Source organism: Protopterus annectens, chromosome 7.part0 (assembly GCF_019279795.1).
Source record: "Protopterus annectens isolate FY-2018-M chromosome 7.part0, PAN1.0, whole genome shotgun sequence".
Taxonomy (NCBI): domain Eukaryota; kingdom Metazoa; phylum Chordata; order Ceratodontiformes; family Protopteridae; genus Protopterus; species Protopterus annectens.
In genome coordinates this window covers 1,141,753,592-1,141,776,408 of record NC_056739.1, presented here as the reverse complement: position 1 = coordinate 1,141,776,408, position 22,817 = coordinate 1,141,753,592, and the positions used below count along the sequence as shown (strand labels likewise).

General features: G+C 47.6%; 1 protein-coding gene across 2 annotated transcripts in view; it reads right to left on the bottom strand.

Annotated features, from left to right (window-relative positions):
• Positions 1-17,102: 17,102 nt before the first annotated feature.
• The window catches only part of LOC122806909 (WD repeat-containing protein 76-like), a 950,729-nt gene continuing 945,014 nt past the window's right edge, over positions 17,103-22,817 (bottom strand). For both annotated transcript variants that reach the window (XM_044077718.1, XM_044077717.1), the window contains one exon: positions 17,103-22,103. In XM_044077718.1, the coding sequence (XP_043933653.1) occupies positions 21,851-22,103 (253 nt within the window). In that variant the 3' untranslated portion in view covers positions 17,103-21,850. The remainder of the gene's footprint in view (positions 22,104-22,817) is intronic.

Below are 22,817 nucleotides of genomic sequence, written 5' to 3'. Positions count from 1 at the left end.
TAAAAATCAGATCCGCATTGGTCTGGGGGAACTGGTTGGATGACTCTTTTTTGACACAGCTTTCTTATCTCTGAAGCCACTTCTTTCCTTTGACTAGGTGGAACATCGGTAAGGTTCTTTGTAGGCTTTGGGTGTGATATTAAAGAGATGCAATAGCCTCTGGAGATTATTCTCTGCACCCACTGATTGTTTGCAACAGAGTGCCAGGCAGTTTGGTGCAGAGAAAAACGAGCCCTGACTGCTTCCAGAGGAAAGCAATTGGGCAACGCTTCAGGAGCATTGATAAGACTGCCCAGAGAAAGAATCTTTGGAGTCTTGATTTCGGGGACCCACTCTGCCCCTAAAGGGGCATCTTCCACCATTGGAACCCCCTCTGCCTCTAGAAGAATCCTCACCATGTGCGTCGCAGAAAGGTGCTTGAGATTTTTTGTGGCATATTTTCCCACTCCTCTGGTTCCTGGAAAAAGAATAAGAGGCTTGGAAAAACGTTGGCCAACAGCAGCCAAGGTCTTTCCATCCTGCTCGCACCTGGCTAGTGTGTTCTTTACTTTAGAACCAAGCAAGGACGATGGTTCAATAGGGGCGGTCAAAAAAGAGGACTTGAAGGAGTCCGTGAGGTCACAGATGCACATCAAGGCATGATATCTCATGACTACGCCTGCACCCACAGCTCTAGCCGCCCATTCGGTTGTGTGAGAGAGCAACCTCATGGATGAGTTGGAGACAGACTCAAGGGTAGTAAGTTGAGAGGCAACCTTGTCTCGTGCCCAGTCAGAAAATTGACGCGCGAGGGCTCCAGAAAGTTCGGAGATCAGATCCCTTTGGAGCTTCGTGAAATGTGCCAAGTAATTCAAAGACCTGAGTGCAAAGGTCGCTGAAGCAAAAACTCGCTTCCCTTGTCTGTCCACTGCCCGAGACTCTCTGTTAGGTGGGTGAACAGTAGGACTTTCCTCCACAAGGTCCTTTTTAGTGGCCACCACCACCACCATAGCATCGACTGACAAGCCTCTAGACCAGTGGGGATGCTCCTCTGGTGGGGAAAGAATCTTGTCTGGTCTCCGGGGAATGGCCTCAATAGAATCAGGGTTCTTCCACGCATGCTGCACAATGAGCTGGACTAACTCGTTGGCAGGTGGGGTCACCCAAGAAGTAGAGAGCGGAAAGCCTGCAGGAAGACGGACTCCGAGGAAGGATTGGAGGGCTTCCAGCCATCCCTGTTTCAATATTTCCAGGATGTCTCCAAAAGAGACATCGTCAGGGGGTGACCATGGGGACCCTTCCCCATCATCGTAGTCCATATCCTCTGTGAGAGACTCCTCCGGAGAGTCAAGGTGTTTCCTCTTACACGCCATTTCCGAGGGGTTCTTCAATGGGAATGTCTGAAGAAGACTCGGAAGGAAAATTACCCTGAACTGGGGTTTCCTGAGGCCTGTGCTCTCGGTGTCCTGGAGAGGTGGCCCGTGGTAGCTGTAGCTCAGAAGGAGCCGGGGGAAGATCCAACATAGGAGGAGCGCTTCCAGAAGCAAGCACCCTCTCCATCACCCAGAAAGCAGGCCCACCTGAAGAGGAATAGCCCGGAAAAAAGTAAGACAATCTCGGAACCAGGGTCACACCCCGCTCTGTCAGACCCACTCCTGGGGATGGAGCCTCAAGCAAGATCAGGGCAGGTGTTGCCCCCAGATCCAAGGATGGAACCGATAAAAAAAATTGGAACCGTGCTCAGAACAGAGGGTTCCTCCCCCCCAACCAGGAGACTGAGGAAAGGACGGTTCCGATGGAACCAAACCCAAAGGGGAGGCCTCGGAGCCTCAGTGAGGGTCACTGTCGGTGCAGAGGAAAGGGTTCCCACCAAGGACGTCAGAGCTATGGGCCTCAGGACCAATGGACTCGAGGGAGGAGTATAAGTGGGAGTTCTAGGAGCAAGTAAACACAACCCCCTTAGTGGGATGAGTCTTAGGAATCTTTGTTATCCCTCTGGCTGTCAACAGCTGGTCCAGTAGGTGCACCACATCTAATTCAGACAGACTCCGGGTGGACCTTACAGACACTCCTGAAGGGGAGTCAGGCCCATCCAGAAAAGGGCTATAAGCCTGGCCTAAGAACGGGTCCAATGAGGGGGGAGTACTGGGTTTGTGGTGTTTGAACTGTCGGCACTGAAGACTCTAACTTGGAAACAGGCAATAGAGGAACTAATGGTGTCAAGAAAGGACTTGGTGCCGAGGAGGCATTCAGAGTTGAGGCTATTATCGGCTATAAGGGGATCGTTGGAACAGTCTTCGGTGCGGTGAAAGGTGAAGTCGGTGTCGAAAATATTGAACACCATAAGGTCGGAGCCGTAGTCGTTACTGTAGTTATGACTGGTGCTCTAGATGTCTGTGCCAAAGGTGGCACTGACGTTGAAGGTATTATTATGTCCAAAGAAGCAACTAGAGCTGAGCTTGGAACAGAAGCAACAGGAATATTTGGTGCCGAGGAAACAATCTTGTGTTCAGTAGAAGATTTTTGGGTCTTGTGTTTGTGGGACTTGCCCTTATCACCAGCCGGTGAAGATGGATCGGAATGTAGACGTTTTTTGTCCTTCACTGGAGGGGTTGAGACCTCCGACACAAAGGGCCTCTGAGAAAGGTGAAGTTAACGGGCCTTTCAAGATAAGTTTGTTTTTCTTTCATTTAGGGTCCACTGACTAAAACTCGGGCAAATCTGGCAAGGAGGTTTCACAAAGAGGTAAGAAACCCCCAGACAATAGACACAATCAGCGTGTAAGTCGCTGTTGGGGAGTTTGCCATTGCAGGAAGTGCAATGTTTGAACCCCGTAGTCCCTTTTTTTCTCAGACATATCCAACACACAGAAAGAAAACAAATTACTGCTAGAAAGTAAATTAAAAGAAGCAGAAAAAGAAGATACCAACGATGGTATCAAACGATACCACAAGGGCAGGAGAAGGTGTTACTAATGATGGTATAAAGAATACCCGATGGGTAGAGCTAGATAGAGAAATAGGGTAGAAAAATGAGTTAGATTAGAAAAAAGTTTCAAAATATAGCACAATTTGTAAAAACATAACACTTAGCTGGAGAGCTCGGTGAAACACTGCTATATGGCTGCACGACAAACGAGATCTGAGGTAACTGGGAGAAGGGCATTGTGGGTAGCAGCGTAGCTCGAGAGTTTTTGGTGTATGCGAGCTTGATATTAGGTCGACTCTGTTCCGATGGCGTGGAACCGAACCCCTCTGTGATGAATGGGAAGAAGATTAACAACATCACACTCCATATTTATGAGGACACTGGAAGATGAAGTATTTAGGTGTGTGTATTACAAACGATAATACTGGGGAATAAACCAAACAAAATATAATAAAAAAAATGAAAAGTTTGAAGTTGGATAGTAAGATATAAGAAGTGAAAATGTTTCTAGTCCCTTTAGTTTTATAAACAAGTCAAGCATATTTTTATTAACCAGAGAAGTTGTGGACCATAATTAAAGAGTTGAAGGAATTTATTTAAGAAGGAAAGCGAGCAAGACTTATGTGGAAAAAGTTGATTTTCCCCATACAGCAAGGTGGTTTAAGATTATCTAGCTTGAAGTGATCCTTTAGAACTTCACAGTTTCAGCTCACAAACATCTACTAAGGAACTAAGGTAATGGAAGCAAATTACTCGAGTGGGATGAAGCCAATTAGAAGTTTGAACTGAAGATCAGAATAAGAAGTTATGTACTCACCATAACGTTCCATCTGAGTAGGTAAACTTAATTTGTCAGCAACCTATGGGTCTTCGGATCCATATCGGATCCGAGCCGGCAGTTTCCAACAGCATAAATCCGAGCTCCAAGCTCCTCCCCTACCCATAATCCCCTGCCAACCCTACCTGACCTCAGATCGAGTTTGCCCACAGCTAGATAAGCATACAAAAAAATCACCCGCAAAACTAGCTACATACCCTTGCCATAAGGAAGGTAACATCTCGAACATCCAAAGGTCAGGGAGATGGAGGGGGGGGTCTGCTGCTGACAAATGAAGTTTACCTACTCAGATGGAACATTATGGTGAGTACATAACTTCTTAATCTGAAGTAGTTAACTTCATTTGTGCATCAACCTATGGGACAGAGTCCCCAGCTACCTAAATCTTGGGCGGACCTCAAGGAAGGATGTTCCGGATCACTGCAGAGCCAAAGGATGCTCTCCCTCTGGAGACAATATCCAGCTTGTAGTGATTAATGAAGGTATGAGACGAAGCCCATGTTGCTGCTGAGCAGATATCATCCAACCAGAGTCTAGAACGAAAGGCCGCCGAGGTACAGACAGACCAGGTAGAGTGGGCATGGACTCCTAGAGGTGTGGGCCGACCAGTACTTTCATATGCCAACAGAATACACTGAAAAATCCATCTGGATAGTGTGACTTTAGAAACAGCCTTTCCTAAGTTAAATTTGGCAAAGGAAATGAACAACTGATCTGATTGCCTATGACCAGCTGTTCTGTGTAAATAAAAGCGCAGTTGTCTGTGCAGATCCAACGAATGTAATAAGAAGTTATGTACTCACCATAACGTTCCATCTGAGTAGGTATCTTCATTTGTCTGCAACCTTTGGGATACGGATCCGATCTCGGATCCGAGCCGGCAACTTCTATCACAGCATAGATCCGAGCTCCTAGCTCCTCCCTTTACCCATAATCCCCTACCAACCCTGACTGACCTCAGATCAAGTCTGCCCCATAGCACAGCTAATACTGTGTCCCAGAGGGAACTAATCTAAAGAACCCCAGGTAGGATCATATTGGTCAGGGGGAAGGAGGGGGGGATGGTTGCAGACAAATGAAGATACCTACTCAGATGGAACATTATGGTGAGTACATAACTTCTTAATCTGAAGTAGGAACTTCATTTGTCAGCAACCTTTGGGACAGAGTCCCTAGCTACCTAAATCTTGGGTGGCCTCATGGAAGAATATTCCGGAACACTGCAGAGCCAAAAGACGCCCTACCACGGGAGACAATATCTACTTTGTAGTGGCTGATAAAGGTATGAGATGAAGCCCAAGTGGCTGCGGAACAAATGTCATCCAGAGAAACCCTAGCCTTGAAAGCAGCCGATGTAGCAACGGCCCTAGTAGAATGAGCACAGACTCCCTGAGGTGCAGGCCTTCCCGAGCTCTGATATGCTAAGAGAATACAACTAGATATCCATCGGGAGAGGGTAACTTCAGAAACCGACTTGCCAAAGTTGTTTTTGGCAAAGGAGACAAACAACTGATTGGATTGCCTATGACCAGTAGTTCGATGAATATAAAAACGTAGTTGTCTGTGCACGTGTAAAGAGTGCAGCTTATATTCTCCTTTGTTTTGATAGTTGGGGAAGAATACTGGAAGATTAATAGATTGATTAATGTTAGCTTCCGAAGATACCTTAGGTAGAAAAAACGGATTGATCCTGAGGTGAACCCTGTCTGGGTGAAAGACCAAATACGGTGGTTTGACACAGAGAGCCTGGAGTTCCGAGACCCTCTTGGCTGAAGTTATGGCCACCAAAAAGGCCGTTTTCCAAAAGAGGTATTTGAGATCAACAGTGGCCGCTGGCTCGAAAGGGGGGCTAGTCAAGGCCTGTAAAACTAGGGATAAATCCCATGGAGGTACCACCTCTTTGACCGGGGGCCTGAGGAGGAAGGTACCCTTAAGGAAGGTCTTACACAGTTTGGAAGTAATAAGTGGGCCTGACTCCTGCCCTACATGATAGTGTGAAATTGCTGCAAGTTGTACCTTGACCGTGGAAGAACTAGCCCCCTGGTGAAAGAGAGAAGTTAGAAAATTTAGAACCGACGCTACCGGCGCCGTAAAGGGATCTAAATGACGGTGCTCTGCCCAAATGGAAAAACGTTTCCATTTACTCCGATAAACCCTTCTGGTAGAAGGCTTGTGAGCTGCTACTAGAATGGCTTTGACTGGTGATGAGATTCCAGGAGTCCTAATCAGGAGTGGAACTGGAGAAACCAAGCCGGGCCTGGTTCGGAGTCGGGAGACCCAGGGGGTGTGAAATGAGATCCGGGAGGGAATCCAGGGCGGATGAATCAGGTGAGACCATAGGTAAGGGAACCACGTCTGACGAGGCCAGAATGGGGCAATGAGGATCATCTTGCTCCCCAACTGACTGGCTTTCTGCAATAGTTTCAACATCAGGGGTAGAGGCGGGTAAGCATAAAGCAGACCGGGAGGCCAAGCATGGACTAGAGAGTCTCTCGGGGACTCCCCCAGAGGGGGGATCAGAGCAAAGTTATCGTTGCATTTGGCATTTGAGGGAGAGGCAAAAAGATCGCAACAAGGTCGCCCCCATCGGGCAAATACTTGCTCTGCCACTAGAGGATTGAGAGACCACTCGTAAGGAGTCAGGATAGTATGACTGAGTCTGTCCGCTAAAATGTTGGACCGTCCTGGAATGTGCGTTGCGATGAGAAAGTGGTTGGTGGATATCGCCCATTCCCACACTCTCATGGCCTCGCGGCAGTGAGGGTAAGACCTGGTTCCCCCCCTGTTTGTTGATGTACAAGACGACTGACATGTTGTCCGTCTGTACTGCAATCGTCCCCACAGGAAGAGGGTTGTGAAGTGCTTGCAACATCAAAAGCACCACCCTCATTTCCAGGACGTTGATATGCAATGATGTCTCTATGTCATTCCACGTGCCTTGGACTGTTCTGCCCGAATAGTGCCCCCCAGGCGAGAAGCGTCCGTGGTCACTGTGGCGACTGGCGGAGGCAGCGAGAAAGGGCATCCCGTGTGGAAATTAGAGGACTGGAGCCACCACACGAGCGACCTTTTGCAGACACTGCTTAAGGGAATGGGATGAGACAGGGGATTGCGAGATAGGGACCATTGTACCTGGAGGGTCCACTGTACGACCCTCATATTCAGCCGGGCCAATGGCAGCAGTGGAATTGCTGCTGCCATGGACGCTAGAGCCCTCAGGACCAATTCTGCCAAAGGAGCTTGAAGTTGAAGGATGGCCTGCACGTGCAACCTCAGGTTTTGAAGCCGATCTGGAGTCAAGAAAGCAAGCATCAGTCTGGAGTCCAACCTCGCCCCTATGAAATCCAATACTTGTGTAGGAGCCAGGGAGGATTTGGCCATGTTGATGGTCAACCCTAGGAGTGGAGCCAGATTGAGGAAATAATCCCTGCATGAGCAAAGATGATGCCTTGTTGGGGCGGTAAGGAGCCAGTCGTCCAGGTACGGAAAGACCTGAATTCCCTGGAGTCTCAGGTGGGCTGCTATCGCTGCCAAGACCTTGGTGAACACCCTGGCGGCTGAGGTGAGACGGAAGGGCCCTGAACTGGAAATGGCTGGCTCCCAGCTGGAAGCAGAGAAACCTCCTGGAGCGTCTGTCTACGAGAATGTGATAGTATGCATCCTTGAGGTCTATCGAGCACATCCAGTCGTTCTCCCGCAGTAGTGGGAGAATAGATTGCAGTGTGACCATCCGGAACTTTACTTTTGGTACTGCCAGGTTCAAGAGAGAGAGGTCCAGGATGGGCCTCGCGTCCCCCGTCTTTTTTAGCACCAGAAAGAACCTGGAGTAAAAACCTGATCTGAGCTGATCTGGGGGGATGGGCTGGATGGCTCTTTTTTGTAAGAGCTGCTGAATTTCTGCAGCAGCCGCCTACCTCTGATTGGGTGGTACATCGGGGAGGCTTCTGATTCTGGGGGTTATAAGAAAGGGAATTTGGTATCCTCTGGATATAACACAAAGCACCCAGCGATCCGTTGTTATGGACTCCCACATTGCTAGGTGCCTCGAAAAACATCCCCCGACTGCCTCCAGAGTGGAGCAGCCGGGTAACCCCTCAGGGGTTCTGCGTGGGCCTCTCAGGGAAAGGTTCTCTGGACCCACAATTCCTGGGACCCCCTCTGCCTCTAGGGCGGCGTCCTCCCTGTCCTCCTCTGCCACAAGAGGACTGGTTGTCCGGAGCAGACTGGGATTGATGCGATTTCTGGAACCACATCTTCTTCTGACCCTTTTGGTTCTTGGCAAAGGACCTCTGGGGAGCAGAGAAGCGGACTCCGATGGCAGACGTCTTCCCGTCTTTCTCGCTCTGGACAAGGGTGTCGCAAACGGTTTTGCCAAACAATGCAGAACCATCAAAAGGGGCATTCGCAAATGACGCCTTAAAGGGTTCCAAGAAGTCACAATGTCGGAGCCAGGCTTGCCTCCTCATGACCAGCCCGACTCCGCCTGCTCTAGCAGCTCCCTCAGTGGCGTGAGACAAAAGCCGCATAGAGGTGTTGGAAATAGAACGTAGGGTGGACATTCGGGAGGAGTACAGTTGCTTGTCCCCTTCCGACATGGACCCTGGGGGGGGGGGAAGCAGCATATTCTTTAATTAGATCCTGCTACATCCGAATGACGTGTGCCATATAGTTCATGGCCCTCATGGAGAAGGTCGCTGAACTGAAGGCCCACTTCTCAAGGCAGTCCATCGCACGAGACTCCTTGCTCGGCGGATGAACCATGGGGCTCTCCTGAGCCAACTCTCTCTTGGTGGCTGCCGCCACCAACATGGCATCCACAGGTGGACCTTTGCTTCAATGGGTTCTCTCTGACGGGGGGCTCAAGATTTTGTCTGGGCGCTTGGGAACAGGCTTTACAGTGTCCAGCTCCCTCCAAGCCCTAGTGGCTATAAGATCCATCAAGGGGTCGGGGGAGGGGACACCCAAGAGGCAGATGGCCCTACCTTGAACGCCTCTAGGAATATGGACTCGTCGGAGGAAGCCTTGGGGGCAGACCCCCCCCCTGATTCTGAGCATTTCCATGATGTCTCCAAATGAGACATCCTCAGGGGGTGACCTTGGTGAGCCTTCCCCTTCATCCAAGTCCGTATCTTCAGTGAGGGACTCAAGGGAGTCCACGTGCCTCCTTTTGCACTTCGACTTGCGAGGAACCTCCTCGGGGGGGCTGTCCGAGGAGTCCTCACAAGCAATATCCTGTTACAATGGAACACCTAGAGGCGCTGAAGCAGGCTGCCCCGAAGGCCGGGTGAGGGGAGCCAGGACCAGCTGAGAGGGAGTGCAGGGGGGAGCCGAAGCCAGGACCGGAAGCCTGGATGTACTCAACAGTACCCTCTCCACCACTGCGAAAGCCGCGGGGGAGCCGCTCTCTGACGGATCCGAGATCTGACTCCCACTCGGATCCGAGGCGGGGATTGGACCCGGGGCCGAGACTGTCGGATCTGAAGGACCCGCACGCTCCGACCGGGACGGGGCCGAAAGCACACCGAATCCCTCGGATCTGAAGCTCGGCCCACGGCTCAGAGTGGTCGGATCTGACAAACTCGAGGGAATAGTCGGAGCCGAAGTGCCTAGCACTGTCGGCTCCGACCCACCCCTGGATCCAACGCGGCTCGGCTCCGACAGCTCCGAACCCGGAAGGCGGGTCGGAGAAGGAGCGATAGGAGCAAAAAAGGGGGTCGAGCTCCCCCTCAGAGGGGGGGGGGGGAGGCAAGAGCACTCCCATCTGCATCTGGGCTTGGATGAACCTCCTCATCATCCGGTCCATGTCCGCATCCGACATACTGAAGGTGGACCTCGAGGAGGCCACTGAGGCAGGCCTGGAGTGCCGCCTCGATGACCTCGACGGGGACCGGGTCACCTCCTCCTCGGGTCCCGGTGAGAAGCAAGGGGATTGGATCCGAGGAGGAGGCGAACCAGAAACCCTGGAGGGAGAAGCCCGTTTGGCAGGCGGGGCCAAGGAGGAGTCTTCGGCCCGCCGCTTAAGGTGCTTCTCCCTCCGCTTCTCTTTCCTGACCTCCCTCACCTCCGAAGCCACAGTGAGAGGTTGGAGTCGGAGGGAGGGGGGCAGGAGTGGCCGCTACCGAATACTGGGTAGCGGTCACAGAAGTACCGGAGGCCGGAGCCGGGTCTGGGGGCAAAAGGCCCGCCAGAACCAGCTTCGACCTCCGATCCTTAAGTGCCCTGGGGTTGAAAGCAGTGCAAATCGCGTAACCCGAGGAGAGGTGTTCAACCCCATGGCAACTAACGCACCGAGTGTGGCCATCAGCCGGTGAAAGCTTATGACCACACTCGGTGCATTTAGAAAAAAATAGCTTTAGGGGCCTCCGACATCACTAAAAGAAAACGTACACGTTAGGCCCCTACACACTACACACACACACACTGCGACCAGCGAGGGCAGGGAGGAGAAATAAAGATAAAAAATTTAAGCTAATTTAAGCTAAAAGAAGTGAAATTAGGGCTAGGGAACACCTAAACACACACACAAACACTCGCTCAAAAAGAGTACAAGAAAGAAATTAAAATTTTCTTTTCTCACAAGAATACACCAAGAGCTCTGGAATCTAGCTGTTGCTTGAAGAGCGGAAAACTAGATCTGGGGTCAGTCAACGTTGGCAGGGGATTATGGGTAATGGGAGGAGCTAGGGAGCTTGGATCTATGCTGTGATAGAAGTTGCCGGCTCGGATCCGTATCCCAAAGGTTGCTGACAAATGAAGTTCCTACTTCAGATCTTATGTTCCCCTTTGTTCTGGTAGTTGGGAAAAAAAACTGGTAGGTTAATGGACTGATTAATATTCGATTCGGATGCAATTCTTGGAAGAAAGGAGGGATTGGTCCTGAGGTAGACTCTGTCTTTCTGGAAGGACAAATAAGGTTGTTTTGCACAAAGGGCTTGAATTTCGGAAACCCTTCGAGCTGAGGTGATAGCTACAAGAAAGGCAGTTTTCCATGATAAAAATTTTAGATCTACTGAAGCTGGAGGTTCAAAGGGAGGGGCTGTAAGTGCCTGCAATACCAAAGTTAAGTCCCAAGGAGGGACTGCTTCCTTCACCGGGGGTCTGAGTAAGAAGGTACCCTTGAGAAAGGCCTTGCATAACTTAGAGGAGATCAATGGTCCAAGGTCGCTTCCTATGTGATAGTGAGAGATAGCTGCCAATTGAACCTCGACTGTAGAGGAGCTGGCGCCCTGATCGAAGAGTCCTGATAGGAAATCTAACACCGCAGGCAATGGAGCTGTTAACGGATCTAGATCTCTGTGCTCCGCCCAAATAGAGAAATGTTTCCATTTGCTACCATAGACCTTTCTGGTGGATGGCTTATGCGCCGCCACCAGAATAGCTTTGACCTGGGAAGAGATACCGGGAGTCCTAGCTAACCTTGGAACTGGATCAACCAAGCCGTGAGCTTGAGGTTGTCCAGGTTCGGGTTATGTGATCCGGAATGGGATCCAGAATCCAAGGAGGATTCACTAGGTGAGACCAAAGATACGGGAACCAAGCCTGGCGAGGCCAGAATGGGGCAATGAGGATTATCTTGTTCTGCAACCGACTGGCTTTCTGTAGAAACTTCAACATCAGAGGAAGAGGAGGATAAGGATAAAGGAGACCGGGGGACCAAGCATGCACCAGAGTGTCTCGTGGGGATTCCCCGGGTGGGGGAATTAGAGCGAAGTAGTCATTGCATTTCGCATTTGAAGGAGAGGCGAAAAGATCGCAACAAGGTTGACCCCAAGTGGAGAATATCTGCTTCGCTACTTCTGCATTCAGACACCACTCGTATGGCGAGAGGATGGTGCAACTCAACTTGTCTGCTAAAATGTTGGACCGTCTCGGAATGTGCGTCGCTATGAGAAAGCGGTTGGTGGAAATCGCCCATTCCCACACTCACATGGCCTCTCGACAAAGGGGATAAGACCTGGTTCCTCCCTGTTTATTGATGTACCAGACCACTGCCATGTTGTCCATCTGGATTGCAATCGTTCCTACGGGAAGAAGGCTCTGTAGTGCTTGCAACACCAAAAGCACTGCCCTCATCTCTAGGACACTGATATGCAGAGAGGTATCCGTGCTGTTCCACGTGCCTTGGACTGTCCTTCCCGCACAATGCCCCCCCACCTGAGGCGAGAGGCATCCGTGGTCACCGTGGTTAGGGAAGGGGACATAGAAAAGAGGCGCCCCTTCTGGAGGTCCGGGGATTGGAGCCACCATAAGAGGGCCTTCCTGCAAACCCTGCTGAGGGGAATAGGGTGGTACAGGGGGAATTGCAGAAAAGACCATTGAACTTGGAGAGTCCATTGCAGGACTCTCATGTTCAGAAGCGCCATCAGCAATAGGTGGATGGTGGCCGCCATCAAGCCCAAAGCCCTCAGGACCAATTCCGCCGGGGGTGACTGGGGTAGGAGGATGGCCCACACATGGAGTCTTAAAGTCTGCACTCTGTCTGGAGTTAAGAGGGCTAGACGCCTGTTTGTGTCCAACCTGGCTCCAATGAAATCTATGGTTTGAGTTGGAGAAAGGGAAGATTTCTCTATGTTGATAGTGATCCCCAGCCGGGTCGCTAGGTGAAGAAAGGAGTTTCTGGCTGCGCAGAGTAGATGCCTTGTGGGGGCGGTCAGGAGCCAGTCGTCCAGGTATGGGAAAACCTGAATGCCCTGCAGTCGCAAGTGGGCCGCTATCACCGACAGAACTTTGGTGAACACCCAGGGGGCTGTGGTGAGACCAAAGGGAAGGGCCCTGAATTGGTAACGGCTGGCTCCTAGCCGGAAGCGGAGAAACCTCCTGGATAGTCTGTCCTTCAAAATGTGGTAGTACGCATCTTTGAGGTCTATAGAGCACATCCAGTCGTTCTCCCGCAGGAGGGGGAGAATTTATTGAAGCGTGACTATCCGGAACTTTTCCTTGGTTACTGACAGGTTCAAGAGGGATAGGTCGAGGATCGGTCTGAAGTCCCCCGTCTTTTTTGGCACCAAGAAGAACCTGGAGTTAAAGCCTGATCCTTACTGGTCTGGGGGGACGTGCTGGATGGCTCTTTTTTCTAGCAGCTGCGGCCACCCACTGCTCAGGTGGGACATCTGGGAGGTATCTGGGATTGCGAGGGAAATGGGAGAATGGGATCTGGTAACCTCTGGATATGATGCGAAGCACCCAGCGGTCGGTCGTGATGGACTCCCAAGCTGCTAGGTGCCTCGAGAAGCGCCCCCCACCCGACTGCCTCCAGAGTGGAGCAGTCGGGTAACCCTTCAGGGCTGTTGCGTGGGCCAGTCAGAGAACGGTTCTCTGGACCCAAAGTTCTTCGGGCCCCCTCTGCCTCTAGGGCGGCATCCACCCTGTCCTCCTCTGCTGCGGAAGGACTGGGGGTCCGGAGCGAAACGGGGCTGTTGCGACTTCCGGAACCACATCTTCTTCTGTCCCTTTTGGTTCTTGGAAAAGGACCTCTGGGGAGCAAATAAGCGGACTCCGAAGGCAGACGTCTTCCCGTCCTTCTCGCTCTGGACCAAGGTATTGCATACGGTTTTGCCAAAGAGGGCAGAACCATCGAAAGGGGCATTAGCAAAAGACGCCTTAAAGGGTTCTGCAAAATCACAGTGGCGGAGCCAGGCCTGTCGCCTCATAACGACGCCTGCTACGGTAGCTCTAGCGGCCCCTTCCGTGGCGTGGGACAGTAGCCGCATAAAGGTGTTCGAGATGGAGCTAAGAGTGGCCATTCGGGAAGAGTACAACTGTTTGTCCTCAGCTGAAATGGACTCCGGGAGCAACGTGGCGTACTCGTTGATACGGTCTCGCTGCAGTCGTATGACATGTGCCATGTAGTTCAGTGACCTCACTGAGAAGGTAGCTGAACTAAAAACCCGCTTCCCTAAGCGATCCATCGACCAAGACTCCTTGTCTGGAGGATGGACCGAGGGACTCTCCTGGGCTGATTCCCTTTTAGTGGCCGCCGCCACCAACATGGCATCGACAGGGGTTCCCTTACTCCAGTGTGATCTGTCGAAGGGTGGACTGAGTATTTTATCTGGTCTTTTTGGGACTGGCTCCACAGTGTCCAGCTCCTTCCATGCCCTGGTAGTGATCAGATCTACCAGGGGGTCAGCTGGAGGGGACACCCAAGAGGTAGATGGGCCTGCTTCAAATGCCTCCAGGAACACAGATTCGTCCGAGGTAGGCTTTGGGGCAGACCATCCCCCCTAATCCTGAGCATCTCTATGATGTCTCCAAATGAGACGTCCTCGGGGGGTGATCTTGGGGAACCTTTCCCTTCCTCCAAATCTGTGTCCTCTGTCAAAGACTCAGGGGAGTCCAAGTGCTTCCTTTTGCACTTGCGCTTGTGAGGAATCTCCTCGGGGGGGCTGTCCGTGGAGACCTCACCAGCAACGTCATGTTCCAACGGAACGACCTGGGATGTCGGAGCAGGCTGTCCCTGGGACTGGCTGACGGAAGTCGGACCCATCTGAGATGGAGTGCAGGGTGGAGCCGTAGCCAAGGCCGGGGGTCTGGAATCCCTCGACAGGACCCTCTCCAGTACATCGAATGCCAAAGGAGAGCCGCTCTCTCTGGGATCCGAGAGCAGACCCTCCCTTGGATCCGACGGGTGGATCAGAGCCGGAGCCGACGCGGTCGGATACGAAGGTCCAGTATGCTCCAACCTGGGCAGAGCCGAAGGCACACTGAGACCCTCGGATCCAAAGCTCAGCTCTCGGCTCCGAGAGCTCGGATCCGAAGAAAAGGGACCCGACAGACTCGAGGGCATTGTCGGCGCTGAAGTACCCGATACTGTCGGTGCCGACACCCCCCCCCGGCGCCGACGCTACCCGGCTCCGAAAACTCCGAACCCGGGAAGCGGGTCAGAGAAGGAGCAATTGGGGCAAAAAAAGGGGGTTGAGCTCCCCCCCGGAGGGGGGGGGAGGCACGAGCACTCTCATCTGCAGCTGGACTTGGAGGAATCTTCTCATCATCCTGTCCAAGTCTGCATCTGTCAGGCTTCGGGTGGATCTGGATGAGGCCACCGAGGCGGGACGGGAGTGCCACCTCGATAACCTTGATGGGGGCCGGGCCTCCTCCTCCTCCGGTCCTGGTGAAAAAGAAGGAGACCAGAGCCGAGGGGTGGAAGGCTCGGAAGTCCTGGAGGGAGAAGACCTCTTAGCCGGCGGGGTCGATGAAGAGGCCTTGGCCCGCTGCTTGTGGTGCTTCTACTTCCGCTTCTCTTTCCTGGACTCCCTATCCTCCTGGCCCAAAGCGGGAGGTTGAGTCCCGGCCAGGGGAAGGGAGGTAGGAGTGGCAGTAGCCGCAGCCGCGGCAGGAGCCACCATGGGACCGGAGGCCGAAGTTGAGTCCAGGGGCAGCAGTCCCGCCAGAACCAGCTTAGTTCTCCGGTCCTTAAGTGCCCTGGGTTTGAATGCAGCACATATGGAGCAACCTAAAGACAGGTGTCCAACCCCAAGGCACAACACGCACCGAGTGTGGCCATCCGCCGGTGATAGCTTATGGCCACACTCCTTACATTTGGAGAAAACAACTTTTGGGGCCTCCGACACACTGAAAGAAAAACACACAAGCTAGGCCCCAACACACAGCACACTCCCTAACACACTAACGAGGGTGGGGAAGGAAAACTATCAAGAAGATTAACAGACTGGCAAAAACTAATGAGGGACCTGTACACAACACACCCACACTAAAATTACAGAAAAAGGAAGAGAAAAACAGTAAAATTTTCTCACAACAAACACTAAAGCCTGGAACTCTGTGATCGAGCTGCTGGATAAAACCGCGGCAAACTAGATCTGAGGTCAGGTAGGATTGGCAGGGGATTATGTGTAGGGGGAGGAGCTTGGAGCTCAGATCTATGCTGTTGGAAACTGCCGGCTCGGATCCGATATGGATCAGAAGACCCATAGGTTGATGCACAAATGAAGTTAACTACTTCAGATACTGCCTTTCCTACCACGGATAGATAGCATGCCCCTGTCTCTTTCTCTTTGCTTATATTATGTTAATTAAAAGACCAGCCCTGGCAGAGTTTTTAATTCAGCATGGAACAGAAGTTCCTGTTAAAGGGATAATTAGTAGGGCAGATAAAATACTGCATAACCAGAATCAGACAAGGTTAGGAAGAGGGAATGGCAAGGCAGTATACAAAGGAACAATGGGAAGACATTTTTATTTCTTTCAAGTATGCAAAGCCTAGAAGGCTTAGGATTTTTGCTTGGAAGTCTTTACTTAGATATTTTTATAGTGCAAGTAGACTTCTGAGAATTTTTCCACATGTAGATATGAAATGAAAGTTTGATGGGAAAGAGATGGGTAATTGAGAACCTATTTTTTGGAATGCTGACAAGCTTTAAAATACTCTAGAATTTACTTTGTTAGAAATATTGGGTGAGCAAATGGTTGTAATTATGGGAACAATTCTCTTGAGATGGGATAGAGGATTTCAAATGCCTAGACATAGTAAGAGCTTAATAAGCGTAATACTATTGGCTGCCATAAAAGCAATTACTAGAAAATGGAAATCAAAATCTTAACCAACTGCAATTTAAGTAATGTACAGTGTAAGAAGATGAACTGAATATGGGACCTTTGGAAATGGATGCAGCAAACAACATAGAAATAAATGGAATTTGAGGAACAGTACATACAGAATATTGCTCAGGAGAAGTAGGGTTTAAGAAAAGGCAGGAATACTAATTTATGCAATGATGGAGTGACTGATAATTATTAAAAAGAAAACATGTATAATGCATAAAAATTAAGAAAAATTTTTGCAGTGATTTGCTTTCTTGTCTGATAATGCATTGTTCAAAATGCGAGAATTTAATAAAGGTATTTGGAAAAAGTTCTCAGTTTAGAGAAAGCATTAAGGAAATTACACACATATTGATGATGCTGAAGAGGAAGCAGACAAGAAGGAACCCGAACAAATCATCAAGTAAATACCTGAAAACCCTGTTCTATGGGTGGTACATACCTCAGTTAAAGAATGTAATGGTCGACTGGCCCACCAGATTTAAGAAGGTTGCTTCAAAAATCTTACGGACTTTAAGGGAGCAAATATCAAAGCAACCTCAAAACATAATCTGAAGCATTTGGTTAACCATTATGACAATACGCCCTGCTACATCAAAAACAATAAAAAAGACCAGAACAGCAGTTACTTTCCATACATAAATGAAATATGTCTAGGAGAGTAAGCATGACTTTATCCCAAAATGTTATTAGGCTTAACAATTCAGCAGCTGGTGGATTCTTAATTTTAGTATTATGTAAATGTACAAACCTCTCCAATCTTGACTTCTTATGTACCAAAATGAAGCAGTCTATATTAAACAGCAATTCGAAGTGTGTTTAATTATGATTTTGTTTTTCAGCTCTCATTTGGAACAGTGTTAAAAATGCTGAGACAAAATTGAAAAACTATAAAATCTAAAAAAGATCGTCATATATTGATTCCTAAATGAATCAGTCTGCATCAATAGAACAAGGCCTGGTTCTGAAACTTACTTTAAAGAAAAAATGCATTTTACTTAAGTTAGCAACATATACAATTTAAATAACAATAAAAAATGTATAAAAAACATTAAAATGGAAAGAAAACCATTACATTTCTAAACAGACGTACCAAATGAGAAAGAATGATCAGAGCAGTGAGATCAAACTGCCTTACAATCGCTGTCTGCTTCTTACCAAGGATGCATTTGAAATTATTTCAAACAGTGCAGTCTTAAATTTAATGCAGTGACAGTGCATGCAAATTTCAAAACATTTTGTTTCCTGTACTGATAGCCAGTATGAGCACAAAAGTTAACTTAATTCTGAGACTCAGAAGGAAAGTATATATGGCAGTGAAAGCAACTCCAAGACAGCAAGATAATACTAATTAAACAGAAGTTAGGTACTTAACATAATGATAGATCTGTGTTGTTTTCTTCCAGCCCTTTCAACCTGTGGGTTATCAGATCCAATGCCAGTACATTCAGAATATGCAATCCTAGAGCTCCACCTCTGCTCATAACTTCCTACTCTAACTGATTCTCCTCAGATCAAGTTTGCTCCATCACTGCCCCTGGAACAAATAAAGGGGAGAAACAATTTTATCCACATAAAAGGAGGACATACGGACAACCCTCTTACATAGAACTTTGAGGGTGGTCCGCACAGACAGCCAGGAGCCACAAAGAATGGAGACAATTTGGAGGGTGTACAGAGGAAGGGATGGTTGAAAAGCACAGACGACAACATGGCTGTATCATTATGACAAATACATAACATTTGTATCCAATGTTCTTTTCAGTCCATCTCAGCCTATGGAACACAGTCCCCAGCCAGTAATAACCCTAGGGTGGTCCTAGGAGAAAACACTCCACAAAACTGTGGAACCAAAGTATGATCTAAAACTAGACTGAATGTTTAGTTTGTAATGGGATACAAAAGTATGAGTAGTAGACCAGGTTGCTGCCACACAAACATCATCAACTTACGCCAAAGTGATAAAGGCAACTAAAGCAGCTAACATTCTGGTGGAATAAGCCTTGGGTTTAACAGGGAGATACAATTGGACAGCAATCTGGATAGGGTCACTTTGAAAATAGGCTTGCCAAGTTAAGTCTTGGATAAAGAAACAAAGAGATGGTTAGAATTTCTGATATATTTTGTTTTGTCTAAATACAATCTCAGTTGGCAGTGGACATCCAGGCAATGAAGCAAATACTCTCCCTTGTTACTGAAATTTGGGAGGAAAACTGGTAAATATACAGGTTGATTTAGACTGGACTCACTGGCTACCCTGGGTAAAAAAGAAGCTTTCATTCTTAAGGTAACTGTCCTTGTGGAAAAGCAAATATAGTGGAAGACAGGATAGAGCCTGAAGCTCAGACACCCTCCTTGTTGAAGTATGGTGGAATAATTTACCTAATTAATTGATTACAATTACTTTAAATTGGGAAAGTATGTATATAAAGAATGTAAGTGGTATGGTATTTTATCTGATGAAGTCTCTTTGAAGGGACAAAACCACTTATAACTTGTGTTGGTGAATAAATATTTTAACTTTTAAACCTTGTGGAGTGTCATATTTTACGTTTCAATTTTGGTTGAGTTACATTTTTGCCACTTTTTGCTGGTGCAAATTATGACATTTGCCCTTTCCCAACTGTAGTGCGATGTCAGAGTTGGTATATATAATTAGCAGGGTGGGTGGAGGTGCAACCCCTCACATGAACAGGGTTCTGTGAATGGCCCTCCAATACGTACCTGGTGGTGTTTTGTGTGTGTGGGCCAACTATGACAGTTCAATAAGATAATTTTTGTTGAAATGTATTATCAATGGTATGTTGTGGATGAAAAGCTATGTGACAAATGTACCATTACATCAATAAACATAGACCCCTTACACATGGTCTTCACATGAATCTTCCTGGGTAGAGAATCAGAAGGAGACACAGAAGAGGTGGGGGTCCTTGAATGCAAGGTGATGTCGAGGCCTACAGATGTATATTTTCCCAGAGCAGCGCATAGGTAAGGATGCAGAAGAATGAAATGATCCGGATGGAATGAAAACTGCTGCCATGGCCCCTGTTTCTAAACAAGATAGGATTCTCTCTGAAAAACCAAAACATGAAACTGAGGCCAGATACCTGGAACCAGCAACTCTCAGATCCAAAGATCTTAGCGAGAACCTGGTATCTGGTGCCAACCTGGTAGACTCGGATTTGGAGATTGGAACCAAGATATCTAAGGCTGAAGCACCAGTGGCAGAGCTGACTCCAAAACATGGAAGGTTAGCCCCAACCACTTGACTTTGGGATGTACCTGGCTCCAACATGGCCAGAGTTGAGAACATAAAGGATGTTGCCAATGTTTGAGGCAGCCAAGCCATCAGCAAAGGGGAAGGCAGCAGAACAGCTAGACCAAATAACTCCAAAAGTTAAGAGGCTGGAGGAATAAACTCCAAATCAAAGGTGCCACAGACTAGGTCCTTGAGGTTGAGGAGGCAGGAAAGATCCCTAGATCCATCTGGTTCTGAAGGAGGGAATGCATCAACTGCTCCAAATCAGACGATTTAAGGCTCCCATCTGACCTGGTGTACCTAGAAGAAGCCACATATGATGGTTCAAATGCCTCTTAGCCACTAATCCGAACTTTCGATACAGAAAGGGGAACTTCAGATCCGAATGGAAAAGAGGGACAATTCTGGAGAAAATTTGGCCACAGTAGTAGGGCAGAAAGGGAAATGGACCTTGGCTGAAGAAGCAGAAGTATCTTTAGAGAAAAAGGGACTATGGATATTAAGGGTGGGGGAGTTGAAAGATTTTGAGTCCAGAACTGTAAAAACTGGTGATTGGTGTCAGTGATGGGACAGTGCCCAAGTTCCAGACAGAGCAGGAGCTGGAGGAGCTGAAGATCAGTGAACCTTCAGGTCTGGCTGGTCTTCGGTAGTAGAATAAGAGTGTCTGATTTCCTCCTTGTCTTTGGGCTTGGATCCATGAGGGGATTTTGAAGAGTATTCCTTTTTCACCTTTTCTCTCTCCTTGGACTTTCTATTGTGCTCCTTGACAGGAAAAGCTAAGATGGCAGAAGGCCTTTTAAAATAAGCTTGGTCCTCCTACTGCCCAGAGCTCTGTCACTCAACGTCGAGGCTGCCCGCACTCAAACAATAAACTCACATGTCAAAGGTGTCTGGCAGGGGCAAAATGAGCTCACATGCAGCACATTTTTTAAACTATGAGGCTGACTTATCAGCAATATAGGGCAAATGGACTCAAGCACAACTTCACAAGGAAAACTGTAACAGTCAAAAAATTCTAGCAATAACACAAGAAGAAGTCTGAAATAATAGAATAATAATAAAAAAAGCAGATAAAGGCGTTTTTTAAAGAGAATAGTAAAAGAGAAGTGGAAAAAATGCCAAAGAGTAAACACCTAGACACATACCTAACTCTATAAAATACACTAGACAGAAAACCAATCTAAAAACTTACACTAAACAGCACATAAGTATCATTAAGAAGTAGAAGAGGCTGAAAAGTAATGAGAAGACAAAATGTTTCAAAAAGATTTCACTTAGCTGAAGAGCTCATTGTTTGATAATCCAATGGCTATGGCTACAAATGAGACCTGTGGAGAATCACTTCGAGTACGGAGTTATGGTAGAGGAGGCAGATCTCCAAGACTGAAAATTCTGAAGGTGCCGATGTCAGATCCAATAATCAACAGGTTGAGAGGGCCAGAAATGACAACATAGGACTGGTTAAGTCTCTACCTTCTGTATTGTGTTTGCAGGCCACGTACATCTGCAAACATGAAGCTAAATGAAACTGAGCCAGCACTGTGCCCTGCCATTGTATAAAATACTGAATAATGATGTATACCAACCACTAAAATATTTATAAAAATGCATACTTCTGAAGCTGCCTAATATGTCAAATCACTAATAAAAATAAACACATTAAGAACAGCTGCTGCCACAAAGGTCTGTTTTTTTATATCAAATAGATCCAATGTTAGCTGGTACAATTTATGGGCCAGACATAACGGTGGTTGTGGAGGTCAGCCTCAAACATTATAGAAGAGTTACACTTTCAGAAAAAAACAAACAGTGTGACACCAAGCAAGAAACAGCTACTGGTAAGATAATTCTTAAATTACATCAACCTTATGTAAACACACACACATGCATGCACGGATTTCATTCGATAAAAAAAAAAATACTGAAAACACAAAAATCAGAAATGAGAATTTGCCCTTTCCCAACTGTTCTATGATCCAAGAGATGGTATATAATCATCAGGGAGTGTGTGTGTGTGGTTGGGGAAAGGGGCAAGGAGGGCTTGTATCCTCAACATTAAACAGTTTTTCAACATTCTGAGTTTTTGATATTATGACATAGATCCATGTGCATACACACACACACACACACACACACATATATATAAATATATATATATATATGTATATATATATATATATATATATATATTTTTTTTTTTTTTCATCAGAACTCTAAGTTAAAAAAACTTCTGGTCATAAAACATGTACAAATCCTCTACAGTTTCTAGCAGCTAAAAAAAAACTTCAGTCCATAAAAACATATACAAATCCTCTGTGGCTTCCAGCAGCTAACATGTTTCTTGTAGGATGCATAGTGTTACAGAAGCACATGCTTGTTAAATAATTCACATTTGTGAAGGAATGCACCAAAGATCCTGTTTCATGGAACACTTCAATTTGTCGTGGATGAGCTATACTGCCCACTACAAAACAGTCTTTTCTTTTAGGGTCCCAGATTGCTTTGAAACAAGTAAGGCCTTCTCCAACGTTGTTATGGCTGTTTGAGAGGAAAAAACACACAGTTTTTAAGTTAACATAACACAAAATTGCTGCATTAAACATGTATACAGAAATAACACAAACACATACACAAATAGCTGTTCAGTGATACTAATATAAAAGCTTGTCTAGCAGTATGCTTTGAAATGTTTCCTTCACTGGACAACAATGCAGAGAAACTGAAATTTCTTTAAGTTCCTGAACTTTACATTCTTTGCAGTACTAATGTTCTTAAAACACAAAGTCATTACTGTTTTTTTTACAATGTCTGCAGTGCTGCCTCAAAATGGCATGAAAAGGGTAAGCATTCCAATCTTAATTCACTTTTCAACCAAAGAATCTTACCACAATGCGTTTTAAGCTCCTGTAATATTAGTTCATTTGCATTTACTTGCTGTTCAGTCTCAATTCACCACTGACTTTAGAAAGTACAGCCGTGTGATGTTCATAGGGGTTTATTAAGCTAACTACCAAAAGGGCCTTTTAAAGCCTAGCCATGCATCCCAAATCTCTGACAAGTTCTGATACCCTTGATAAGTGCAAGCATGGGCCTGGGAGATGAACCATTTACAGGTTACATGTGTTCATTAGAGACCTAGGTGCCAAAACAGGGATGAATTTCCGTTTTCCCATCCAATTGTCCAAGTTGCACTTGAATTGGGTTAGGGAGGAACTCTGCTTCACATGGATGGAGAGCCTGTTCCAGAGACGA